Raw genomic sequence first — 26,363 nt, forward strand, 5'->3', positions numbered from 1 at the left:
TGTTGGGGTGAGTCCAGAGGAGGCCACGAGGATGCTCAGAGGCTGGAGCACCTCTGCTGTGGAGCCAGGCTGAGGGAGTTGGGGTTGTTCAGCCTGGAGAGGAGAAGGCTCCAGGGAGACCTCCCAGCGGCCTGCCAGGGCCTAAAGGGGGCTGCAGGAGAGCTGGGGAGGGACTCTTGGGCAGGGGGAGTGGTGATAGGACAAGGAAGAATGGCTTTAAACTAAAAAAGGTGAGATTTAGATTAGATGTTATTAGATGTTAGGGTGGTAAGGCCCTGTCCCAGGCTGCCCAGAGGAGCTGTGGCTGCCCCATCCCTGGCAGTGCCCAAGGCCAGGCTGAATGGGGCTGGGGGCAGCCTGGGCTGCTGGGAGGGGTCTGCTCAGCCTTGAAGAACAGACTGGCTTACTGCTGTCCTCAACTACAGGGTGGAAAGAAGACAGACTCTTCAAAATGCACAGGCACGGAATGAGAGGGACTCATGGAACACTGGACAGACGGATTAGGTATGAGGATGGTTTTATTTATTACCTTGGCAGTAGCAAAAGACAGAAATTGGATGCCCACAGAGGTTGTGGAATCTCCATCCTTTGAGATACTGAAACATTGACCGGACCTCCACAGGTCTCTTCTAGCCTGACCTCTACAGTTCTGTTCCACAATTCCACCTCATGACAGATGGCAAGGAAAGCTGCAGGATGGTGAGTGGAGACCAAGTCTTCCTAACGTCCATCTAAACTGGGGGAATGTCTCTGCTATCAAAACCATATTTCACACCTATTTAATTTTAAATAACTGATATATCAACACAGGTTTTCTACAAAAAACAAAAAAGTACTGAAAAAAAAAAGCTTATGTTGTAGACCTAATGTTTCTGTAAGCAATATTTCTGCAAGGTTTTTGTTGACATTTTTTGTTTGTTCTTGCTTTTTTTGTTTGTTTGTTTTTTCCTCTAAGATGTAAGTAAAGGAGGCAGGAGCAACAAGGACACTTGAGCATTATAATCTTCCACTAAAGGAAAAGCGAGTTCATAACAGCAACCTAGTATCAGAACACTTCATCAAACCCTTCCTCTACCAACTAATCACAGGCACAGTAACATCTGTGCAAGCCAGTTGGCTCTGGACAGCTCCTGTGGTTCTTGAAAGACTTTTTCTTGGCAGGTTCTGTTTTTTACTCTAATTGAAAGGTTAATCAAATCAGTCATACTTGTATGTTGGCTAAATAAACACACTGTCTCCACTGATGATGAAACAGATGCGTTACCACTTATGTTTCCCACAGGGTTCATTTGTTCCATGATTGCATTTGCTTTTCTCCAAGCTTCTCTATGCAATATCTGACAGCATTTTGGATAGTTCTCATAAAAAGGAAATTTACCTTTCAGATGCTATTGCATTCACACGTCTCTTAACTGTAGTAGGCTTTGGCAAAGGTGCTATGTATCCTCCACACTCCTTGATTGTGGAAAACGTGCAAGTTAATCCCAAAAAAGGTGAGAACCATTACTGAGAGGTAAGTGCCTAATTGAGTCTAGCAGCTTATGTTGCCCAGGCAGAAACTTCTAACACGTTCAAATCTGGTTTCTCTCTGCCTTTCTTCCCCTCAATGAAATGTTTCATTCTGCCAAGAGCTGTCTTAGCAGGTCTTGTTAGCTTCTAGAAACCAGTGGTGCAAAGTTGTATGCCTTATGATCCTACTCACAGTTAAACATCCCTGCCAACTCATTGTATGCATCATATTCAACTCTTTCTCAAACCAGCATTTACATTGGATATGGCAATCCATTGTTTGCAAGATACACAGGAGATATGCTTAATGCTTGACAAGTAAAAAGTGTTTATTCAAGGTAAGAAGTTTTGTGTATCACAACATTTCCAAAGTTCAAAAGCTACAACAGCTGATACCTGTTTTAAAGGAAAAGGCACCAAAAACTTTCTGCACGCTGGTAATCAGTATAATGAAAAAAGTCTCAAGCCATACAGAGATTAACACAGATTTACGTTAATTCAGTGTTACACATTCTGAAATGTATTTGAAGACAAGAAAGTATACCTTTTTCTCCAATAAAATATAGTGTGTATGCACTGCATTGTTGAATTTTTTTTAGGGTACAGTTCATCTCACCTATTTTTAATATTCTTTAAAAGGTGTGGATAACCAAGCTAACTTGCTAAACTGTTAAGAGAAGTGATCTCTGCAGAGGTCTTTAATTAAATTGGGTTTTAGAGGTATGCTCCCCCTCAACTGACAGTAAAGAGAGGGCATAATAGCCAGATCTATGTGTCTGAATGTTTTAAGTTATATACACAGCTCATCAGCTAATAGAACTCCCACTGCATTCCTTTTTTTTTTTTTTTTTTTTTTTTTTTTTTTTTTAAGTGTAAAAAAATTATCAGCTTCCATCCTTAGGTCTCCACATTTGAGATTTTTCTTAATCTCATAATGAAAAGGAAGCAGTTATGGATAGCTGAACATCACACTGAGGAAAACACATAGCTCTGCAGTTACAAATAAATGGCATTTGGGAAAAAGTACTGTTTCCTCCCACCCTGCACTATACCTTTTTAACCTCCGACGCATCTAAAAACATCTTAAACCAAAGTATGAAAATCTCATTTACTACATTTTGTCACCTTACCAAAGGTCACAGGGATTGAAATTGCTGTTATTATGTAGCCCCTTACTACTTACAATAGAAATGGCGAATGCAGGAGTAAATGAGGATAGCTGAGGAAGCCAGAGCCAGCACTAACAGGCAACAGGCACAGTACTGACCTCTGCGGGACTTCACTCATCTTGAAATTTACACTCACTGTGTTCCTACAGCTTGAATCTGTCATTTGCTTAAGCACCTTGTTGAACTGAGGCATGGGGAAAAAAGGCAACAGAAACAGTGGTCAAATATCAGGTGGATTTACATTTTAAGCCATAACACAAATGAGATTTGAAATTAATAACTTCTCTGTAGAAAGCTTTGCATAAGCTAAAAATAGCTCCTTATCTCAGTTTAATGCGACTGTTTGAAAAATCTTCCCTGCAAAATAGTTCTGCATAGAAATACAAAATGCTAGAAAAAAGTGTGATAAGCTGTTGTTTAAAGTAATTTTTATCCTTCATTTTGAATCGTTCTTTGAATGGTTCACAAGGTGATATGATACACTTGATACTATGCAGACAATTGAATATCTGCACACGCCCACTAGAGTTTAATGGCTTGCTGATCAAAAAAGAAATGTTTTTAGTGTGACTTTTCATCTACTAGAATCTAAACTGGTAGAAACGTAAGGTCAGATTATGAGAACTGTGTGTGTATTATGAAAAACAACTGAATATAGATGGGGGAAACTGATTTTTTAATATTTATTTAGTAAAACTCACTATACAAACAAAACTTATCACAACAGCATAATATGTGAGGTTATAGTTTCTCCTGCCTTCAAGCTATTCCTTTGTTTCAGTAAAAACACACTTACACACTTACAACAACTTCCCTTATAAAGCATTGGGATTTTTATATATTAAAACATACCTGGTAAAATAAGCTTAAAATAATTTTACATTGCTTGGAAAAAGATTTGAGTAATTTACTCTTACCAGAGTGCCATTGTTGCACATTATTCAAAAAGAATGAACCACCACTAAAATATAGAGTAAAACATTTAAAAGTACATTTATTTAAAATGTGGGCAAAATATCAATATAAAAGAAAATAGAGTATAAGAAATAAAAATAAAGTACAAAACATTTTCATCTTCAACATCCATAATTTAATAGACAGCAAGCCCTTTTATTTTTACATCCAAATTACACTTTTGGCTGAAGTACCATCATTTATGCTAAAATGTTTAAAAACTGGCTAATCATGATACCTAAAGTGGGCTCTTTTAAAAGGGTAGTATCATACAAAACATAGTAAATTATGTTTCCTCATAATAAAATTACACATCCTAAAAAAGATGCAGTTGATTTTTGCTTTCCTGCTTTAAACTGCTCTTCATCCTTAGGTAAACAGCTGGAAAACAGCATCCACAGGAAGTTTTAGTTACTTTGTACAATGGCTGAACAGCTAGATTTAATGCTCCAAGGACTCCGAAGCAGTAAGGCATTTTACTATCCATCAAGTAAATTTATATGTATGCTTGTTAAGGAAGAACAACATTAAGAAACTTTTATAAAACACACCCATAAAGACATAGAACCCTTACCGGTCCTACACTGCATTTATCAACCAGTTAAAAGCTGTTTTTGTCATATGCAAATCACATGTGACATTTTCCTTCATGACAGTTTTTTTCCCCCCATTGCTTAATATTCTTCTCCTGGTACTTTCTGGTGACCCTGAATCCCACCTCCACTGAACTATTATTTATTTTTCAAATCAAAAAGTAATTCTGCCTTGAAATTAAACTAGGTTTCTGGGTTTCAGCTACTTTCTTATCAAGTAAACATTATACATACCAAAAAACAGTAAGTAGTTAGCTCCTAATTCAGGAAACCTTGCAGTAAATCACACTTCCTTAGGCAGCTGATAGCCTTTACAAAAAAAAGGATATGATTCATAATCCAGTGTTTGAGTAAGTACTCCGGTCAGGACAAACTCGGCATTGTGGACATCTGGAAATATTGAAAACATACATAGTTTACACCATACGAAGACATTCTTCCTTCTGCAGATGCATTAAGAGGTGCCATTCAATACCTTTCTGCTCTTCATGCAAGACATAAGGAAATATGGTCCTAGCACTACCACTGCCCTGCTGTTAGCCATCCCACACTTCATGCCACATATCAGGCTTCCCAGTGTACCCTTTTGTTAGTGAACACAGTATGTTTGTGGACTCTACAATGAAGTAAAAGCAATTGAAGTGGAAAAAAAAATAAAATAAAAAAACAGATCTTTAACTAAGCTGACGAATAACGAGAATTAATCTTGCATCATCCAGTGCCAAAACCCCAAGCTCAAGCCCACCACCAGAGATTTGTGCTGACCTGGCTAGAAAATACCCCTATTACAAACACCTAGGAAAATGCTGCCTCAGATTTCTCCATGCAGGATCAACCACATACCCCTCTACTAGTACCTGGAAACGTTCAACAGGCATCTGAACTTGTAAAATAATAGAAAAATAATCAATACTGTTCAAATTACATCAATTCCTTATACATACCTATGCCTCTAGCAAAATACTCTCGACATAAGTGAAGGTCATTTTCACAGGAAATCAAGATTATCTCTGGCAAACTCTAAATGAAAGAAAGTAATTGTAAGCTCAGAGTAATATAGCAAGATATTACCAGTAAGTTTCAGAAAGCAACACTGTACGTACTTTATTCTGCTTATGCTCCATGAGTTTTCGAAAAGAAGGCTGTTTAGATAACACTTTTCCTCCTGCACATTCCACAATAGCTTTCATGGTGGAAAGACTGGGACAAATACCAGGTGTAATGTAGAAGAATTTTCCCTAAAAAGAGAAACAAAAGAATAAGAAAGCCTTATTTTCTTAACTGATTTCAGTAGTACATTTAATTTTTGCATGACTCATGCAATCATGGAAACAATTTATAGTGGCCTATAGCAAGAAGTCCAACAGTTGATGAGCTGTCTGTAATTACCACTGATCTGCTTTCCCTGGAGGGATAAATCTGCAGTTTTGATAAATTTGACTAATTTGGGTATGCCTATTTCATAACCCTTAAAATAACAACCACGAAACCATCAAATGACCACTGGTTAAACTACAATTAAAATATATATATACACATATATATTAACTGCAACTTGGCAAGACATGCAAGAACAATAATGCTTCTTCAAGTACAGGGATGCCTAGAGGGCTGCAAAAAAAGCTTTTAGTTCTTTTAATTAAAGCTTTCATTTTTAAAATTAACATCATAATACATTAATTACATACATTACCTCGTGACTAAAAAGAATGCTACTTGATTGAGACTGATATAGGTGAACAGATCACAAAGTAGATTATCTCTGTGTTTAGCAGCTATGTATAAAAAAGTTCTTGCTAAACTGCAAGACTTGCTAGACTGTAAAACTGAGTGAAATGTAACACTTAGATTTAATAAAACACAAAGATGCCTATTCATTACAGGCTGTGAAAATACATTTTTAGGTGGTTTGCCTCAAGAAAGACTCCAATTCAATTAGGCTGACGAATCTCTAGCAACTTATATTTTCACATACCTCTCCGCAAAGTGGCGTAAATTCAGTCGGAGGCATGAAAACCACCATGCATAATCCTAGCAAACTGTCTGGTGCTAAGTGCATTATTCAAGGAAAATCAGAGTTAAACTTCCTGAGGTTGAAATGCACACTCTCAGCTCCCATTTTTTGAGGCAAGTGCTTTAAACACCAGGAAATTCAGGGGGAAAAAAAAAAGTGCTCTCTGTAATTGGCATTTTGTAAAAGAACAAATACTGGTTTTATACACTGAGCACATTTTATTCCCATGTACAGGATCCAGTCACTCAGACGCATCCCAAAAATGCTTATGTAGGAAATCTGCATTAAGACAAAACCAAAATTTCTAATAAATAGTATGTGTTATATGCTAGACTGTTTTATTGTCCTGAGCTACAAAAGCTGCTGCTGTCCCAGTGCTGAAAAAAGTAGGTTGAAAAGCTTCAAGCATTTAAATGCCTTTCTTAAACTGTGTACCTTGAACAGGGGAGCCACTTGTGCTCTCTTTAGGGACTCTTCTAAACTAAAGCAGAAAAGCACCTCAGCTTCAGCATCCCGCAGCACGAAGTTCTGCTCGTCTGAAAAAGACAAGAAATGTTAAGACAAGAAAGACAAAAACAGCAGCATAATATAGCAGCTAATCTGATTAGAAGACACTGGTGGCAGATTGAGTCTAAATGGTGAACACAGGTTTTACATAATGATAGTACCCCTTCTGTTAGGCTCCTTGTGAGGATGACCCACCATTACTTGGAGAATAAAGTTGTGTTTTACAATTGCATATCCAGCAACAGCCACTGTCCCATAAAGTCTGTTTTTCTAACTTACTGGTGCAACTTACCCAGAAACTGTCACCAAGACCCCATGCAGCATTAACAGAGCAAACTTTCAACCTATTTCCCTTTTTCCTGTTACTCAGCTGACTTTACTTTTAATTCGGGATGGGATTTTGGCCTTAGCTTTGCTGTTTCACAAAAAGGCAGGTTAAAAATCTTTCCAAATTAGATTTAGCTCAAAGCATCTAAGTTTAAGGAGAAAAAAAAATATTGTACGGAGAACTCGTCTTCCCAAGCACAATTTTGACAACTTACAAGAGATGGTATTTGTACTTTTCTATAAAAAATAGATTATCAATGGGACGATTTTTCCAAACAATTGCTGTGTTTTCCGTCGTTGCACCATGTATAAAAGTGAAGGCAGCCTATTAACTACAGATCTACTAAATTTCAGTAGACAAGTGAAGTATTTCAAGTACTAGATCAAAACAGTCGTTCTTATAAATCCCCAGGCTTTATTTATCTGCTAATAGCTTTCAAATGGATTGATTTTTCAGTTCACTGATGCTGAACCAAGCACGTTGCCGTCTCCAGATTAATAAAAATGTTTGCTAATTTATTGGTTAATTATCCACTGATTTAAATCTTTGTGATGGTTAGGCAGCAATTTAGTTTGCTCCTTTCAAACAAATTACATAAAAAGCATAAAACAATCATAAAACAAGTAATCAGCCTTTAAAAAGATTTTCTTCAGACCCAGCTTCCTTGTCAAATCAACCTAAACCATCTCTTTTGTTATTTTCAGCTGTCAACAGAGAAGTGCAAAAATAAAGTTGATATATTCCAACACAGTTGCAGAACTAAATTAATTTGTTTTATTATTTAAATGAATTCTTGTATGCATTTCCAACAGTGGCTTAGTTCTTTACAATTTATATTTTAGAAGAATTACTGAAAGCAAAAACATTTGGGGCTTAAAAAGTAATCACAGATAAGATCTATAAATGGCTACATCAGAGAGACAGACTGCTTAACAACATCCAACTATTTATTAACCACTCTAAAGCAGTGTCTTTATTTTTTATTTTTTTTATTTTTTATTTTTTTTTACTTTCCTTAATGGAAAGAAACTGGATTAAATCAAATGAAAATTATGTGCAACATAATGTTATAGAGGAACAAGAACTTAGTGAAAATGTATACATCATTTCTTCTTGTAACAGCTTTATTTAACCATGCCAACATAGCCTTCTACCACAAATGAAATACAAACTATCTGCTAGAGTAATTGTTTAAACTTTATACTTAATTCTCCGTGGGTTATGAACTATAGAGGTCAGACTTGCTGCAGACTTTAAAATCTGTGTTTTGTAAAACTGAACTCTTTAGAAAACTGGCAAGAGACATGAAAATTGAAGTCAAAGCAATACTTAGGCTATATTCACACACCTAAATCAACCAGCCTTAAGTTTATTGTAGGTACCAGTTCAACTTACCAACAAACTTCTGGCATTTGAAGCACTCTTCTAACCACTCCGGAGTGACTATGTGCTTGACTACAGAAATTGCTGTCAGGAACTTGACAGTGCGGGTCACTTTACTGGCAACGAGGTGGGTGCATTTCTGGGCTGATTCTGCTACTTCGCCTCCCAGGATATACAGTTTCTGAAAGTTATGCAAAATACAGATCAGAATGAAACAGTCCTTTATAAATTGTAAGAAAAAAAAAAAAAAAGTGGAATGATAACAGTTTAAAATTAAGCTCCTAATGAAACAGCAAACATAGGAGAGTTTCATATTACAGTAATTCCTTTATTAAAACTGATTAAAGGGCAGAATTTACTGCCATGGAAAACCCAGGTATTTCCAGACACACCTCATCTGGCTAGAGTGAGAACTACATTCTGAGTCTGCAGCTTTATTTTATTTAAATAATAAAATAACCTTAAGATACAAATTTTTTTTTTTTTTTGAACTGAAACATGCTATCAAGCCTGAATAGGAAGAAAATTTAATAATTTTGCTCTTTTCCTCTATGGAAGGTATAATATACACTGTAGCTACAGTAAACTTGATTTTGCTACTCTTTTTTTCACGATAATATTTTTTCTTTGAAGAACATATATTCTTTAAATACATTAGATCTCTATGCATTGTTACCTATGCATTTTAGATGGTGCTAACTATCATTTTTTCCTAGGTTTAAACTACCCTACCCAAACTGTCTCATCACAGTTGGTAGCTTGTCAACTAAGATATAAATCATTACCTGACAGGATTAATAACACAATTGATCAACTGGTAAGGCATATCAAATTATAGAAGGAATTAGAGTGCTTCCTCTGACAAAAAAATTTAGCAATGAAAACATCCAAAAGTACTTGGAGAGCTTCACTATTTATGCGCTACATATTACTGATTTTTATAAATATTTTGTTTGAATAAATTAAAAATCAGAAAGAACTATTTTAAAGCATAAATATTTAACACACTGTGGTGTTTTTAGTACAGCAATCATCTGGAGTCACCAAAACAAGAGGCCTACTGCATGTATTAGAAGCCCAGGAAGATCTCTGGCTTCCCTCTGTACGCCACTGCTGTGGGAACAACAAAGAAGTAGGATACACAGGGACAACGTTTTCAATTCTTTCTTACTGTGCTGACTAAGTGCTGGTTTGCATCAAGGTGATACACAAAAGCACTATTCCGTGACACTGAACCTCTTCACTCTTTATCTCCTGAAGGGTATGCATAAACACATTGTGAATACTAAACTTGTACACCTACAAAAGGCAAAAGCTGTTATTTTCATCCTTAACACATGTTCACCTCAAACACTGTGTTGCTATGAGCGCAGATCTTGTAATATTTCTTCTCTAATGCTTAAGGAGCCCTTTGGGTATACAGAAGAGACTGCCCCTCCAGCTCAAGAAAATGGGAAGTATCCAGCCCCAGGAAGGTATTCAAACTCTGAAAAATCTTAATGGTATCATCACAGCTAAGTTTGGTCCAAATTCACAAGACTTGAGGCTGAAATTTATTTATATGCTTGTGAGCCATAGCTGTAACAAAATCAGATTCTTTGATTCTTCGTATAATAAACCTGGTACCAACGTGACAAAATAAGGAGCTGTCACTGGAACTTTACTGAGATATACAGAAAAATAATTTACATTTCAAAATATTAAAAATCAAGCTTGAAATGCAAACATTTTAAGGGAAAAAGACTACGGATTCCAACTACTTTAAAAACAACCCTAGGTATAATAAAGAAATTAGGTTATTTGGAGAATGCCTAAGTGATGCATGTTTCTAAGAAGCATAGTAGACCCAAACTAGTCCTTCTTTACTTTCGATTAACTGGAGTAGGCACAAGTGGCAGGATCTTTCATGCCCTACTGAAGTCAGCAGTTAAAAACAAAAAACAAAAAACAAAACAGTAACACTGTGCCACAAACCTCAGCCAATATGTGACAAATAAATGAAAATTTCTTCTTTTTGGCCAAATATTTAGCACTTATTAAGGTTCAAGGAATGACTGGGTTTTTATATCATTAAAAGAATGTTATAAATTATTTAGAGTTAAGTTCTGGGAGAGATTTATTAGGGAACAGAACAAAATCTCCCTGGGAACACATTATCTCATGCCTGCAATAAGCTTTGTCATCAACTTCCTTCAAAACATTTGGCATCACAGATAACAACAGATAATAACACTTGAAGCAGCTTGAGTTTTACCCAGCACAACAATCACTACTTTCCTCACCTAAATTTGGACATGAAGTTCACTTATATAAAAAAAAAAAAAAGTGTAAGGGGCGGGCCTCTTTGCCTTTTAAAACCATCTTACGGAACAAAGAACAGTAGCAGAGAAGCAGGAAGTACACTACAGCAGAACAGTTATCAAATAAAACTCAGTCCACATAAATGACTGATCTCAGCCCCAGTAAGTGTAGGTTTTTATCCATCCTATTACATACAGGCTAATCAAGTCTTACTTTGTAAGAACTCAATGTCCATGAAAAAATAAAATAAAAAATAAAAAAAAAATCCATGTAGTTCACATGAAGTTAAGTGGGAAAAAAAAGTCACCTTGATGTACTGTTGAACTTGCATAGGCTCAAATCCTGTGAAGAGTACTATCGGTGTCAACTCTGGGGTGAGCTTTTTAGTAGGTGGTGGTAGGTCTTCAATCCTACAAGATACATGAAATACAGCAGAATGTGAAGTTTGGGCCAGAAGTCATTTTTTAAAAAGCAGATAAACTCACTCTCTGCAACTTTTAGCAATAAAAATGCTCAGATGAATGAGAATTAGGCAGGATCAGTGTTCCGGATGAAAAACTGTTATGCTGAGAACAGAACATTTTCTCCCAATTCTGTTCTCTCTGTGTTCTCTTACTACTCCATTTTCATTCTTCTATTCCTGCCACTTGAGTAGCTGGCAATATGCAAAAAATCCTGCTAGTTATTGCAATTAGCAGGGTACAGGATCGAACCAGGCTGATGGGCAAATGACAGTTCTGTGGAAAGGTAAATTAAGGACTGTTGGCACTGACTGTTCTTACCGTGCTCTTTTGGAAGATGGCTGAAGACTGGGTTCATTTTGCTTTGGTTTCAAAGGCAACCTCACACCCTGAAATTAGAACATCTACATGTTTACATCTGAATTGAGCCTAGAACCCTATTTTGACTTTAAAGCAGGACAACTGTGCACCAATGTTCTAAGACTATACTTTGAAAAATACACAAATGAGAAGGATGTACTGCCAAATGTGTACTGGTGCAGTGACTGCTTACACAGCTGACTCAATAGCAAAGCTGAGCACTAACCAAAGCTTCTCCACAAAGTTATCCAACCATTTAATTGAATGCCAAACGTTTTTCCCCTTTTAAATAAAGCTGATTACCATTACTTGAAAAAACAAAAAAATAAATGAGAATGAAAACCCTGTGCATTTGTTAAATACATGAAAGCTACAGTAGTCTTCCAGGAACTTATATATCAACAGAAATATTTTCTATCAACAGAAAATAGCAGCATCTGTATTTTAAAACCTCAAGTTCCCTATTTACAGAAACAGAAGCTCCAGTGGATGCTCGGGTATTCGCTGCATAGACACTCCTTTTTCCTCTGTACTAGCTCAGTCCCCCATGGGGGTTTGCTCCCCACTCTCAGAAACCTGTAGTCTTATGCTAGACAATCACTAGTAAAAGCAGCTGGGAAGAAAAGCTCAAGCACTTTCTTCTTGACAGATGTTCCAACTACACTATGAAAATGCAAAAAGTAAATTGCATCAACACCATCTGACAGGCAGATGTCCTCACATGAGGACCCCAAACTTTAAATCTCAAGATGGAAAGAACTGTCTGCTGTAGAAGGCAGTGAAGTACCTCATCTGACCCTTTCACATGCCCAGTGTTTTCTGTTACCAGATCACCTTGTCCGTATGTAGGTGTCCCAAAGGAAGCTGGACAATATTAACTTCAGAGGTCTCTTCCAATCTAAATTACAAAATTCTAAATACACATGGAAAATAAATGTTCCTATATAGTAAATATTGAAAGGGACGTACTTAAATTAAGCTTTTTGACCCCTTAGTTCTCTGCGTTTGCTGTGTAAGCAAAAAAAAAAAAAAAACAGACCATCACTGGTCCGACTGGACCACAGTAAAAATGCAGATGCCCAATTTTAAGATGAGCTCAAACACTGAAAGCTCAAGGGCTGGAGGTAACAAATCCAAAAATGAGCTAGTGAAAAAGCTATTTTAAATACTACTAATAATAGTACATACAAAATCTCTTCAAGTATTTGTGAACCACTAACAGAATGCATCCTTCTTCAAGGAAATATGACTCTCACAAAACTTGTTGTTGTTTTGTTTTAAAAAAGCTACCTAAGAGAGTATGACAATTTCACAGGGGTCTATAAAAAGAAGACTGTTTTGAACTTCAGGTTCAAAAATTGTACTAATTAAATTGTACTAATACTTTTATATTGGATCTGAACATTCAATTATGAGAGTTATTAAGCTTCTGTTTTCTGAAGAGTATACAAATGGACTGAGGTGAAGTACAAAGTACTCTCAACCCTTAAGTTGTGTTACCTATTCTATTTAAAATTGTAGCCAAGATTCTAACAAACTTATTTCTGATTTTGAGTGCTTTATACCTTAAAAACATTATATGGCCTGTTTCTTTAAAATCAAAGAGTGATACAAAATCCCAAGAAAAGAAACTTGATTTTATGTAATATCATGCAGTTTATTAGTTCTGTAAAAGATTATTTCTCAGATTTATAGAACACTAGCCTGAAGCACATGGATGGTTTGTGTGTATCCCCTCTGGCATGTTGTGCACACCATATAGCACATGTGCTCAACCATTAGAAACACTAAGCAGTAATCTGACAAAAACAGCTGTGCAGAATTCAACATACCATTAGAAGTTCTGGTGATACCTTCAGTGGAACTCTCCAAGAATCTAGGAAGTGAAGAATACAACAGAAGTGAAACCACTGCAGAATTACTTACAACAGAACACACATGCTTCTATTGATTAAACAGGTACATATGTAAGTGCTACACAACACAGGATTTAGGGACTGGAATTCTTACCCAGAAGGTTGAGAACAAGATGTTGACTTGGAGAAAGTGGATCTTGAAGACTGAATACTGTATAGCGGCTGTGCTGTATCTGCCGTAAAGCTTCAAAGTTTCCTAGCAGGATGTCACAGAGCCATTGTGCATTTACACAGGGTATTCTCCACTCTTTGGCTTTCTCATACTTCAAGCCACTGGGTCTTAATATTCAGAGATGAGGAAAAAAAATATTTGATAAAACAGGTAAAATAGCATTTATACTAAGAAACTTTAAACACCAGTATTTCTGTGTTGGTCTAATTGTTGTTAACTGTGATAGAGAAATAAAATACTCAGAAAAAACTTTTGCTCTCTGTGCTAGCACAAGCAAAGTCAATTCAGGTAAAACTTGAGTCCAAATGGAATCAGATTAGACCTGGATTTAATTCAATTTTCCCTCCCCCAACATTTTAGAACAATTATTCCTTCCCCACCCCAATAGATTTTACAGATGATGCAGCAGTCAGCATCACTTACAAAATAATCTCAAAGAGTGAAACAAGCAATGACTTCTCTTTTGCCTGTCTTCAGTAGGCCAAATTTAAGACGTAAGTGTGCAGTAATTTAGCTCAATAAACAACATCATAAAGTTTAATGCTATCAAATCGCAAAAATGATTAAACATTCTTAATGAGATGTAACGAGCACTCCACATTGAGAAACATACTAAGTGGCAACTGAGAACGTGAGCACCGTGGAGATAAACCACTTACTCTTTGCAGATGAGAACTGTGTTGCTGCGGCACAGATAGCCCGTGTACTTAGCACCTGCTAGGTAGGCCATTAGTTTGAGGTCATCTCTGTCACTATCAACAAATCCTGTCACAGAGATTATCTACAGAAAGAAAGACGTAGGTATAACTGAAAGTAGATAGCATTTACTAAGCACTTCTGTTGAAAACAATTTTCTCTTACAACCTTTTTTTACATTACTATGAAACATAGAGCATCTTAGCTATGGTACACAGGCACTGTAGGATACATAACATGGCTTGTAAGATATATAAACTACAATCAAAGGCTGGCTTGTTTATACATAAAATGACATGTTTCTGGCACTGATTCTTCCCAAGTCAGAACTATTTTTATTCTGCTGGTCAACTTTTTGCTATTTACGAAGTCTTACTATAAAAAAGCTCCCATCTAGTTTTCTTCCCATACATCTTCCACCTTTCTTCTTCTGCTGCTGTTTATATTGTTGCAAATATTTACACTTACTTCCCCTACTCTCCTTTTAAAAATTTCTAAGTGCTCTGCTTTAACCTGCCAGGAAGCTGAATAAACTGTCCCAGCTGATCACAGGTAGCAAAATGGTAATTCTATATCTTCCTTTCTTATCCTCAGTCTCACAAAGTTTTCATTTTCACTGTTCTTTCCTTTTATTTAAAAAGCGACAACTGTGATTTTGTTGTTAATAATAAATTATGTTAACCACTGTGTTCACATGCACACTGTTATAGTCTATTTTCACCAACCCTGTTTCTTTTCATGTCTTTAAGAAAAGGCTGATACTAAGGCTGTCATCTGTTATGCCTGCACTCAAGACAAAGATCCAGTGCCAAGACATAGTTTGGCATCTTGATTTATGTTGCATTGTATTTCAGTCAAGAAACGTCTCATTCAGCTTCAAGTTTATTTTTTCACCCCACAGCTTTCCACTTTCCCAGCTCTCCTCATTACATGCCAAAACACAGACTACTGGAACTGTGACCTCCTTTTTTCTGACTAACAGAACAAGGTTCCTTCTCTGGTATTTCATAGAATCATTTCGGTTGGAAAAGACCTCTAAGATCATCTGGTCCAAACTTTGGTAGGTATTGACTGAGAAAAATAAAAAAAATACTCAAAAAACCTCTAGATATTGTGTTAGTGTCAAGAAGTATAAAATATTAGATGTACTTTTAAGAACTGAAAGGCTTGGATTCCCGTCATATTGTTATGGATAACTCATGTCTTGAGTACTCATTTTTACCTCAGTTTCTTTAAGAGAATAATAACCAAACTCACATTTTAATATTTAGCTTTCAGAATTCAGCAAGACTTGCAAAGCACTCTGAATCGCCTGGTAGTACGCCCCATACCAACACAGGGCTTTAAGATTGAGAGAAGCTCTTCTTCAGTTGACAAAATAAATATGCATTTTGCTTTGGGTACGTACTTTCCAGCTATGTTTTAATATCGCTCATGTAATGAAACAAACATTCTTTAGAAATAATTTTTTTCCTTACATGTTGAGAGCATGGCTTTCCTCCTGGTGGAAATGCCACTGGGAAGTGAAGGGCTCGATGAGGTGGTACCATTTTCTTCTTCTTCAAGATTGAGTTCAGCCAATGTGCTGTTATGCACCTCTTCCTTTCTCTTAAAGCCTATGAAGACATGCACAGATTTTTAAAACTGAAACACATCTTTATTTTATTTTAGACTTTCTAAAATACAGAGCTTCTGTTTTAATGACTGTTTGCTCCTCCTCAACATTGTCATGATCCTGTTTCTGACAGCATCTTCCTTAGTGTTCTCTGGGATAAACCTACTACATGAATTATGAAACATGTATTATGAAAGTCTGTTGTACTGTAAACTACAAATGATTTTAAAAGCACATAGTGGAAAAAAAAAATATAATCAAAGCATGGAGTATTGCAGAAAAAAAACCTTACCTTTCCAGTAAGGCAATGAAAGCATGCATGAATACGGTACTGGTTTGCTTACCTGAGCATACATGTTACTGACTTGGCTTTCACAGAGAAGATGTGTGCATCTGCTTGTAAGTGTAGGGTCCACTGTCCCACCATGTGCTTGAATGATCTGGTAAGAGAACCAAATTAAAGCTTCTAATACATGTAACAATTATAAAATTACCCTAAGAAACAAACAGTCTGAAATCAACGTCTACTGTTTAGAAGACTGTACCATTTCACTGAAGAGTTACCCCCCCAAAAAAAAAGGTTTGTTATGTAGCTTAAGAATTTTTGGGAAAAAAAAAAAAAAAAAGAAAACAAAATTAAGTATGCACCTTTTCATTGAACCACAAAAAGTGTAACTTTTTAAGATGCAAGAAAGAAAAATAAAATAAAGATATATAAACAAAAATAACTTTGTTTTTTATTTTTGCAGAATAACTATTAAACAATTTCTCATAAACCATTCAATTCTATCTCAGCAATAAACACAAGTGCTGTTAAAAATGTCAACAGCTTACTTGATTATGCAAAATTGTTGGGAAAATTCAACTATAAAATCCATCAGAAGTTTCTGAAGAACATCAAAGTCCTCTCATTTAGGAAAGGATACAATCAGATTTTTCTGAAAAATAGAAGTTGGCAAAAAATAGAAACACTCTATTCCTTCATCTTATTCACTCAGGTGGATACCTCACAGCCTACTAAACGCCAAAATTCTATGCAAAAAACAGTCTTTTAATACAATTAAGTTAAAGATAGAAAGCAATGCTGTATTACATTTGCTGTACTACTGTTGCCTGATTAAAAGCATAAATAGTTGGGAAACACTTAACGTTACAGCTTTTTTAGTTAATGTTCTGGCTAAAGACCTAATTCAACCTGGCTGCATGTCTGAAGCATTTACTACTTTTTCTAGTCAGCCTTAGTTGAGTAATGTTTCTTTTTTTCCCTAGTCATAATATAAACATTAAACAAAATGATACCTAAAGAAAAGTGAACAATACTTCCAATCGTTCCTTTTAGGATTTAGTTACTGTGAGAGTAAGGTTATCATCGTTTTTTGGAAATACAGCAGAATCTTACCCGTTTCCAGGTTGCTAGCAGCTGTTTATCAGACATCTGTTCTGGGTAATCAGCAATTGCAAAGACACAGCCCAGCAGGAAATATTCTTCTGGAACTGGAATAGTTTGGCACACAAAGGAGAAGAAAAATAAAAACTTAAAGCTCTGAAAGTTTCATTTCAAAACACACTCATCTTCGCTATTACCAAATTATAAAGCACATTTAATTTTGAAGCTAGCTTTTTCTTGGAGAAAACAGGATCCAAAATCTCAAAGCTGACAGTGATGTCTAAAGGCACAGTTTGGCCCACTATTTGTGGGGAACCTGGGGTCTTTTTTTGTTGTTTTCTTTTGTTTTGCTGGAGGAAGAGCTGGGTAAAGGGGTAGGAGAAAGGGACACCAAAGGAAATCACAGGACACACGCTCCTTTACATAGATCATCTAGGAATAGTCAAAATAGTCAAAAAGCTTTCAGTTCTACTAGAATGGGCAGAATTCAAAGCCAACTATGACAATCGCTATCTGATACTGAACCCTCCTCATTAATTTACTACTATTTCCAGAATTTAACCTACCTTTACAGTTGTTATCCCCTCTTAAAGCCTACCAGCCTACCCTTTTCTTTCTTTCAAAGAGGAAAAAAAAAAAAAAAAAACATAAAACTATGCCATGAAGAGACTAACATTTCCACAGCACAATTTATATGCTAGTAGCATAAAGCATACATTTGAAAAGAAAAAGTTTTCAGTGCTCTCGTGCTTTTCAGATTTCTGGACACCTTATTTATAGCTTACACCTGTCAGCATAAAACTTAGTAAAACAGGTCCTGAGCTATGAATGGAGTTTTGAAGTCCTCCAATAACATACTGTAAACACAGCACTACTTTTTGATGTTCTAGCCCAAATCCTGCCATGTCATTAGAGATTTTCTCCAGGATCAGAAGCAGTATTACTAACTTTCTACTGCAGGATCATGCCCAAAGAGCGGCTGCTGTTGCAGTTGTGTCTGTTGCTGCTGGTGGTGTTGCTGCTGCTGGGTTGCGACCTGGTGCTGTAGTGCTTGAGATGTCTGAGTTAAGTGTTGTGCTGCCTGGTTCTGCATTTGCTGTTGCTGATGCTGTTGGTGTAACCTCTGTAGGTGCTGCTGCTGCAATTGCTGCTGCTGCATTTGCTGCTGCTGATGCTGCAGCTGTTGTTGCTGGAGGTTCTGTTGCTGTAGCTGCTGCAACTGTTGCTGCTGGAGCTGCTGCTGCTGCAGCTGATGAAGCTGCTGTTGCAAAGCATGCTGCTGTTGGAACTGGAGCTGCTGCTGAGGACGGTGGAGCTGCTGCTGGGCATGCAACTGCTGCTGCGGAAACTGAAGCTGCTGCTGTGCGAACTGATGCTGCTGATGAACCTGCTGCTGCTGCTGCGGAAACTGGTGAGTCTGTTGCTGCTGGAAGGACTGCTGGGAGATCTGGGGTTGCTGCTGCTGCTGCTGTTGTAGCTGCATAAGTTGCTGAGGTTGAAGATGTAAAAGAGGATGGTGCTGTTGCTGCTGTGCTTGATGTGTCTGCTGTAACAAATGTGTCTCTGGTGTTAGTTTCACTTGGCTAAACAGCACCGCGTTTGGATGTCCCTGTTGGCTATGATTTACTTGTTGTTCTAAACTTTTTGTAGGTGCTGAAAGTGATTGTAATATCTAGAAAACAAAGATTAGTTTTGTAATCTTTTTGTTGTCATTCAGTTTTAAAAATATTTAAACAACTACTGGGAAAATCTCTCTTTTAAAAGAAAAGAAACTTATGCTTAAATATTTGCTGAGCTCAATGCAAATCCTCAAGTGCTAATAGCTTTTCCAAAGTGAAAAGACGTGCACACAGAAAAGCATTGAGCTACATGTCTAATTAAATGCAATACACATTTTAACAAATTTAAGACTGAAACCCATCCCTGTATTCTTGGTAATTCATTCAAATAGCATCATGACTGTTAACACTGCATCAGTAATTGTATCAATCAACTGCCATACCCATTTTACATCCCTGCTGGCACACTAACTTCAAAGTTTAGTTCCGCAGCCTTGTTTTCTTTCACTTAAATATTGCTAATAATGCCTCCATTAATTAGTACTGTTTGAAATATGGGAGTTGAATTCAACTTTTCATTCTCTTGACCTAATCCAGGGATATTCAGCCACATTTTTAGAACTGAATCCCAACATACAGCTCAGCACGAAGTTTTTGAGAAGAATAATAGATCTTCTTTATGCTCAGTGCTTAAGTAACCTGGAATTCCATTTCATTTTTTGGTGTATAATTCACAGAGTGGACACTAAGACCCAAGGCTAACTATCTGTATCCTCCCCACACCAGATGTCCATCAGATCTTCATCGGAGGTGACTCAAGTTCTTACAGTGCACTTCCAAACATCTCAGATTGCATTTATGCAACTCTGATGTTGTTGGTACAGCATATGTTACAGCCATGATTACCAACGCATCACCCATCAGTGATCTTAACTATAAACAGAGTATCAACATTCAATAACGAAAAATTAACAGACACAAAGAATGTCCCTGTGGCTAAGTATTAGGAGAGATGATGTTACTCAATATTAGGAGAGATTGTTGTGCTACTAAAAGTCAAAATTACAGGAATTTCAGGACAGGTACTTCAAAACAATGGAATAAAACTTTCAGAAGTATCCTAGGGCTATATTCACAAAGTATGTCTGCAGCTGCAAACGCCTTATTACTGCAGACTTTGCCATTCACTAGAGATCTCTGGTTCAACTTTCAAAGACTGGGCACTAAGACACAGAACCCACCCAGGCACGGTACCCAAGCAGGATCCAAAATGCAGCTTAACCCAGACAGAGAAAAGGTAAAAGAAGAAAACTGTGGAAGTAGCGTTTCTCTCTCCAGGATGCAGATCCACAGCTGTGAGATGCAAAGCTCCAAATGCTGGAGCTAGCACTGCAACTCACACAGCAGCTGGACAGGGTGCTTGAAAGCAGTCCTTGTACACTACCATCAGTCCCTTCTCTGAGTCCAGAGAACCAAGCCTAACCAAAGCACCTGCATCAACTGCCTTGCACCTCTATAAATAGTACTTATGCAAAAATACTTCCATACAAGGCCACTAAAGAGGATTTTATAGTGCAACAACTAGGTTGTGGGTGATGTGACGTTTAGGCATGAAAGCACTGGCCAGCCAACCAGGGTTTTGGCTATTCTGCTCATTCCTTACTCCAAAGTTTCAGTCTTTCAACAGTTCAAGGCACTGAGAAGAGGAACCTAAGACTCAGTTTCAAAAGAAAGCCAGCATTTCCTTTTGATATAGGAAACAAAGAAACAAGAAATCCAACTGACTCTACTTTTTGTGTTTCTTTAGAGTACTTGCTGTAAGCTTGTATTCAGGCACCTTTGAAGGTTTTACCTTCAGGTGAACATCCAAATAAATGCCCCAGTGTAATTATCTAAGTAAAAGTTGTGTCTAACATTTACCAGCACCTACTTCTCTCACACACACTCCCTTCCCATAAACCTCTTAGGATTTTAATGCTGCAAGTTATGTCAGTGCACACTCTTGATTTTTAGTCTCTGCTAAAAATAAATTCAATATAAAAGCTACAATTATTTCAACTATGACTGGCATAAAAAGTTGTAAGTTCAGACTTGTGCATCACAGTCCTGACTATGCTGTACCACAACTTAACGATGCCCAGCTGAACAGAACAGGATAGAACTGACCCTTCTGGGAGCACAATCCATTTTACAGTTAGGTGTGTTTATACCACTAATAATTCCTTGCACTGAGTATAAAGCTTGAAGGCTATGCAATCAGGTTTTCTGCACTAGCCAAATTACTTTAAATTAATCATTTTTCCCCCTCTTATAAAGAAATCAATACTGAAATACCATGAAACTCTAAACCAAGCTACAGTGAAACATGGCTTTACTCTTAACATTTTTTCCACATGCATTACTTCTGTGAACCTGCTAGGAATGAAGTCACTTATTATTAGGAGGTTACCAATTTGGCTACATCTAAGTAATGCAGAAAACTTTTAATCCTTTGCACATTCAGAGGACAATAAAAGGAAACTTAAATTCTCACGTTAGTTCCTAATAAAAAGTCCAATATCTTATAAATGAAAAATCCAACACTTACATGTGCTACATTTGACGGTCTATTAATCTGCTGAATATCAGCACTATTAGTAATATTCCTTAACGTCCGCACCGCCGGGCTCCATGCAGCCATCATTTCTTGTCGATCAGAACTTTGGGCACCTTGGACCGAAGCCATCAAATTGCCTCTCATATCCGGAGGCAAGATATTCCCTGGCACTGGCGGGACATTGGCACATAAATTAATTAACCCGGAGTCTTTCCCTTGAGGCAACCTACGCTTTGCTGTGGATGCCTGGGGAACTTCAGCTGGCGTCCAATTCAAATTCCTCTCTTGCTTCTCCGGAGAAGAATCTGAAGAATCATCAAACATCAGTTCCCCTTTTGCCTTCTCAGCAGTAGTAGATTTTGGTGAGAAAACCTGATCACCCAAAGGCGACCCTTCTCGAGAAGATGCTGGGCTGGATAATTTTTCATCAGTACTGGCTTCATTTTGAGAATCTTGCTCTTCATTTTCTGCTTCTTCCTCCTCTTCCTCCTCCTCCTCTTCTTCCTCCTCGTATATAATTAAGCGAGGATGATACGGAGTCTCTTCTTTTCGAGACTTATCAGCTACAGAATCCAGTACCCAGTCAGGTGTCACAATTTTAATGACATCATGTTTACAAGCACATTCGTATTTCTCCTGGGGGAAAGAAAAAAGATGAAAACATTCAATTTAAAGACAAAAACAAAGAACAAACAAAAAACACAGCACTCTAGCTTTTGGAGGGGCTTGACTAGAGCATGGACAAACAGATCACAAAAGACTGTTCAATGACAAATTGCTCTCTTCCAGAACCAGCAGGACAGACCACGCTACTGGCACCACAGGTTCAAACTGATTTAAACAAAAAAGATCCACATTTACTATACAATGGACTCAGAAGACACAAATGCAGAAGACGAAGTCTTCACTTCCAAAACACCATTACTCAAATTCTTCTAAAACTTAGGATTCAAAAAGATATTTGGTCCTGAGAGAGTTTTCAGAACACCAGCAGGAGTGTCACAGTAAATTCTCAGATGCAGCTGCTCTCAAAGTAGACATTAAGGTGAGCCTAAATACACTCATGTTTGCTCCACTGAAGTATAAAACATTATGAAAAAGCATTCAGGGAAAATGAGAATTTCACAATAAAGCAGAGATGAATATTTAAGAGATGATCGCTGAAAGAATGAATTTCAGCAGGAATATACAGCAGAAAACAGCAGGGTACTTCCCATACACCTTCCCAGAAGTTGCAAACCCTAATGTTGCCCTCAACATGAAAGTTACATTTCATATTAGCTAAATCCATTTCACTGAGAGGTTATGATATTGACAAGGTAGAAAATTTTATCCCTTCCTTCCCCATTATCATTTCACCGTTTAATGATGTGTAGAAATAGGGGAACTTCACTATTTCTTTTCCTAACTGAGCAGAAGTACACACAGGTTGAATGTTTCATTTATTCTAATGTCTTCTTTGATACAAACTCCTCACAAATATCAAAACAGTGAAAAAACTTTCAGCATAAGATTTGAAACTAATTTCAGGATCCAATATTTGAGAGCGATTGAGCTGGGATTTTCTTTGTATGTCAGACAATATAAATTAACAACCAGAGCATTCAGAGGAAATTAATTTCATTTAATGATTCTCTGGAGTTATTTCCTACAATGAAACTGTCATTCATACACAATAAAGAGATTACAGACGAAACCAAGTTTATTTGCAGATATGAATTTTCATTCTTTTTTTTGTGGCAAGAATTATTAAGAATCTTGTTTTATCATCTTGTGTTTAGTCAAAGCAATCATTTCAGTTTTCACTAGTGTCAAAACTCTTCTCATTACAAACTGCTGCAGGTTCCTTTGTAGTATTATGTCGGAACAGCAGGCGCAGATGCATTTTAAGTAATCATCCTATAAATCTGTCCCTGTTCAATGATTATGGAAATTAAACAAGATATTTATTTCGTCCTAAAGATATGAAATGCTAGTGTGTTTTCTTCCATTCAAGTGGCAAACTTAAGACAGTACCCTTTGTTCTAAAAAGCTTACATTGAAGAAGTGTTGCCTTAAATCATACTATTGCCTATTAAAATTGCATTTTAGCAAAGCTCTTCTATCAAGCATTACATTTTGTTGTGGCAGACAACTAGGATGGTTCAGTACATCCCTTTAGCTTCTACAGACAAAAAATCACGGAGTTAAAAATAAATAAGTTCTTATTTAAAGTTTTAAATGAAACAAGCAATGAAAAGCATGCCTTCACTGTACAAGCAACTTTCTCTCCTCCCAATACCAGCCCAAGATTTATTCTAAAGCACTTTCCTACATATTCCACGCACGAGTTTAATGACATCCCACTAGCCATATGTTTTTCTCTATCTTAATATTAGATGGTTTACATTAGCTTAGAAATACTAGAAGGGTTGTTGGCGAAACAGTAACACATTAAGTTTGCATGAAATAATATTGGAAACTTGACAAAGTTTTACATGTTAATCTAAGGAGGCATTATGTAGATCTTAGAGCTAGTCAGTCAAACAATTGAAAACGCTCTCATGCTATTAAAGGAGAAAAAAGAAAACACAAAGTAAAACCAAAAACTCGCTGCATCCACTGCATTAACCAGAAAAAATCCAAGCAAATTTTTGTTAAGTGAGCTTAAATTTAAGTGGTATAAACAGACTAATCCAATTGCAAATGTATTTCTTCTTCAGGAAGATGACTACCTGAACACACCAGGAAGTTTCAGTAGTATTATAACCAGAGCCACTGCAGTACAGAAGCTTGTTCTTAGAGGCTCAGTGCTGCCTTCAGCCAGCTACCTCAGCTTTCTGATTCAGTTTCTCTGTTTGTAGAAAGACAGCAACATTTGGTTTCCTAAAAGCGAGTGTTTTGAAGCATGACTACTTTATCAATCAGAACTTGTGCAAGAATGCTGTGCACGTTTATCCTACCATCTCTCTTTAAGAGGGAAGTGTTGAGGGACTTGCGAGTTATCTTTAATTCCCTTCCCCATGTAACATCTAAGGCATTTCACTCAATTTTTAAATTACGTTGCTTTCATTTTTCTTCCCTGATTCTAGCTACAGATAAACAAACCACAATCATTCATGATTATGATATGTCAAATTAGTTTAGGACAAACAGAATAAAGAACACGCTTTATTCAACCAGACATACAAATAACAACCTGAAATTGGACATAGTTTGAATTAATGAGGCTTAAAGCCATGCAGAAAATAAATACCAACTGATTAGCTGCAATGCATAATTGTGGTGAATTTAACTGTTCAAGTCTAACAAACAAGCTTAAGGATCTTAACTTCACAGAGAAAGAACATTTTTGATTATTCAAAGGAAAATGAGGGCTACACCAGGAAGAACTGTATACATAATAAACTCTTACCCCCTTTGGCTCAGGCACAATCAAATGAGTACACTTCTTATTTAGGTTCAGCTGGCAATTCCCTCCATAAAAAGTAATCAAAGCCCACAGCGTGTTTCGGTCTTCAGATGAAACCTAAGAGGAAAGTAAATAGGTCTCTTACTTCTGTGAACAAGCTGCCTCCACTCCAAGAATTTTAGTACAATTCCTGACATTGCACTTGGAAATCTGGCTAATAAATTACCCAGCACTTCCAAGTACCAAATTAACGTGAAAGTTACAGGAAAAAAGGGTGACAAAGACAACAAAAAGACATTGAACAATCATTTTAACCTGCATAGAGGCAAATGTCCTTCACTTCTGTAAAACTCAACACTAGGACATCACCTTTCACAAGAAGTAGAAGTTAATGATCAAGCAAACAAGATTTATTCATTACCTTAGGCAACCTGTTTAGATTCATTCAATAGAATTTTAACAAGCAGACCAAATTAATAGCCTACGTAAACACATCAAGTGTTGTTATTTCTAACAACTCGTGTTCAGCCCTGCCAAGAAAGCCAAGTGTGTTTAAGCCATTAACGTTCAAATTTAATGACAGCATTACAGAATAATTTAAGAGGTATAAAGCACACGTACACACCACTGGCACCTAGGTCCTGATCCTGTCCATCTGCACACACACACACAGATCAGACTACTCCCAGATCTACGGAAACGGACACAAACCACTGAAGCCATTTCCACTTATATTTACTCACTGACACCCCTGTTAATTCTTCAGTGCGTAAGCAGGAACAGCACATTCACTGAATATTGTTAATACAGAAACTAAAAACAAGGAGCAAAGATTTCATACTCTACTGTACTCTTCATCTTAGAATCACCATGCTGCTGGTGATAAATAAATTCAAGATATATTGTTGATTCAAATTTCAATTGAGTTTGAGTCTTCATTTTCAGTGAAAAAAAAAAAAAAAAACTATTTTCCAGTGAAAAGCTGTTTTAGGTGATAATTCACCTAACACACAAGGAAAAAAAAGTCACAACAGAAAAACTGTCCTCAGAAAACCAAAGCATCACACAGTTCGTACTCTGGGGTAGACTGAAATATGGTTCACTTCTTACCTGAGAGAGACAGGCAGTGACTCCAAAAAAGACCTGACATGATTCCGGAGAGAAGCCATTTACGCTGAAAAGCAGGTGTCAAGGATGCAAAATAAGCTAAAGAGAAGTTTCCTGACAGATACTGGAAGAAAATTAACTGTTGTGCACAGTACATCTCTGGTATTATCAAGTACTTGCCCATTCAAAAACTTTTACTTTTAAAAGCATGTGTTTTATTTACAATTCAAGTTCTACGTACCAGGAAAAAAAAATTAAAAAAAAGTATAAAGTAGATCAGGACACCTAAGCCATTATGACCAATTTTGGTTAACATTACAAACTTTTCTCTTCCTAGAATATCTT

At 36.8% G+C, this 26,363-nt stretch overlaps 1 protein-coding gene across 2 annotated transcripts in view; it reads right to left on the bottom strand.

The window, feature by feature from the left end:
- Positions 1-1,817: 1,817 nt before the first annotated feature.
- The window catches only part of PAXIP1 (PAX interacting protein 1), a 34,463-nt gene continuing 9,917 nt past the window's right edge, over positions 1,818-26,363 (bottom strand). Inside the window, exons 4-21 of one of the 2 annotated variants that reach the window (XM_084511254.1) lie at positions 26,022-26,085; positions 24,915-25,028; positions 21,512-22,156; positions 18,314-18,911; positions 17,378-17,472; positions 16,323-16,418; positions 15,842-15,979; positions 14,327-14,448; positions 13,590-13,774; positions 13,412-13,455; positions 11,541-11,608; positions 11,066-11,168; positions 8,470-8,638; positions 6,675-6,775; positions 5,329-5,463; positions 5,170-5,245; positions 4,551-4,615; positions 1,818-4,130 (exon numbers count right to left, since the gene is read on the bottom strand). In XM_084511254.1, the coding sequence (XP_084367380.1) occupies positions 4,119-4,130; positions 4,551-4,615; positions 5,170-5,245; positions 5,329-5,463; positions 6,675-6,775; positions 8,470-8,638; positions 11,066-11,168; positions 11,541-11,608; positions 13,412-13,455; positions 13,590-13,774; positions 14,327-14,448; positions 15,842-15,979; positions 16,323-16,418; positions 17,378-17,472; positions 18,314-18,911; positions 21,512-22,156; positions 24,915-25,028; positions 26,022-26,085 (2,830 nt within the window). In that variant the 3' untranslated portion in view covers positions 1,818-4,118. Of the gene's footprint in view, positions 4,131-4,550; positions 4,616-5,169; positions 5,246-5,328; positions 5,464-6,674; positions 6,776-8,469; positions 8,639-11,065; positions 11,169-11,540; positions 11,609-13,411; positions 13,456-13,589; positions 13,775-14,326; positions 14,449-15,841; positions 15,980-16,322; positions 16,419-17,377; positions 17,473-18,313; positions 19,038-21,511; positions 22,157-24,914; positions 25,029-26,021; positions 26,086-26,363 lie in introns of both variants that reach the window. The other variant, XM_084511253.1, reaches the window with a different exon arrangement.

Source organism: Aythya ferina (assembly GCF_964211825.1).
Source record: "Aythya ferina genome assembly, chromosome: 2".
In the NCBI taxonomy this organism is placed as follows: Eukaryota; Metazoa; Chordata; class Aves; order Anseriformes; family Anatidae; genus Aythya; species Aythya ferina.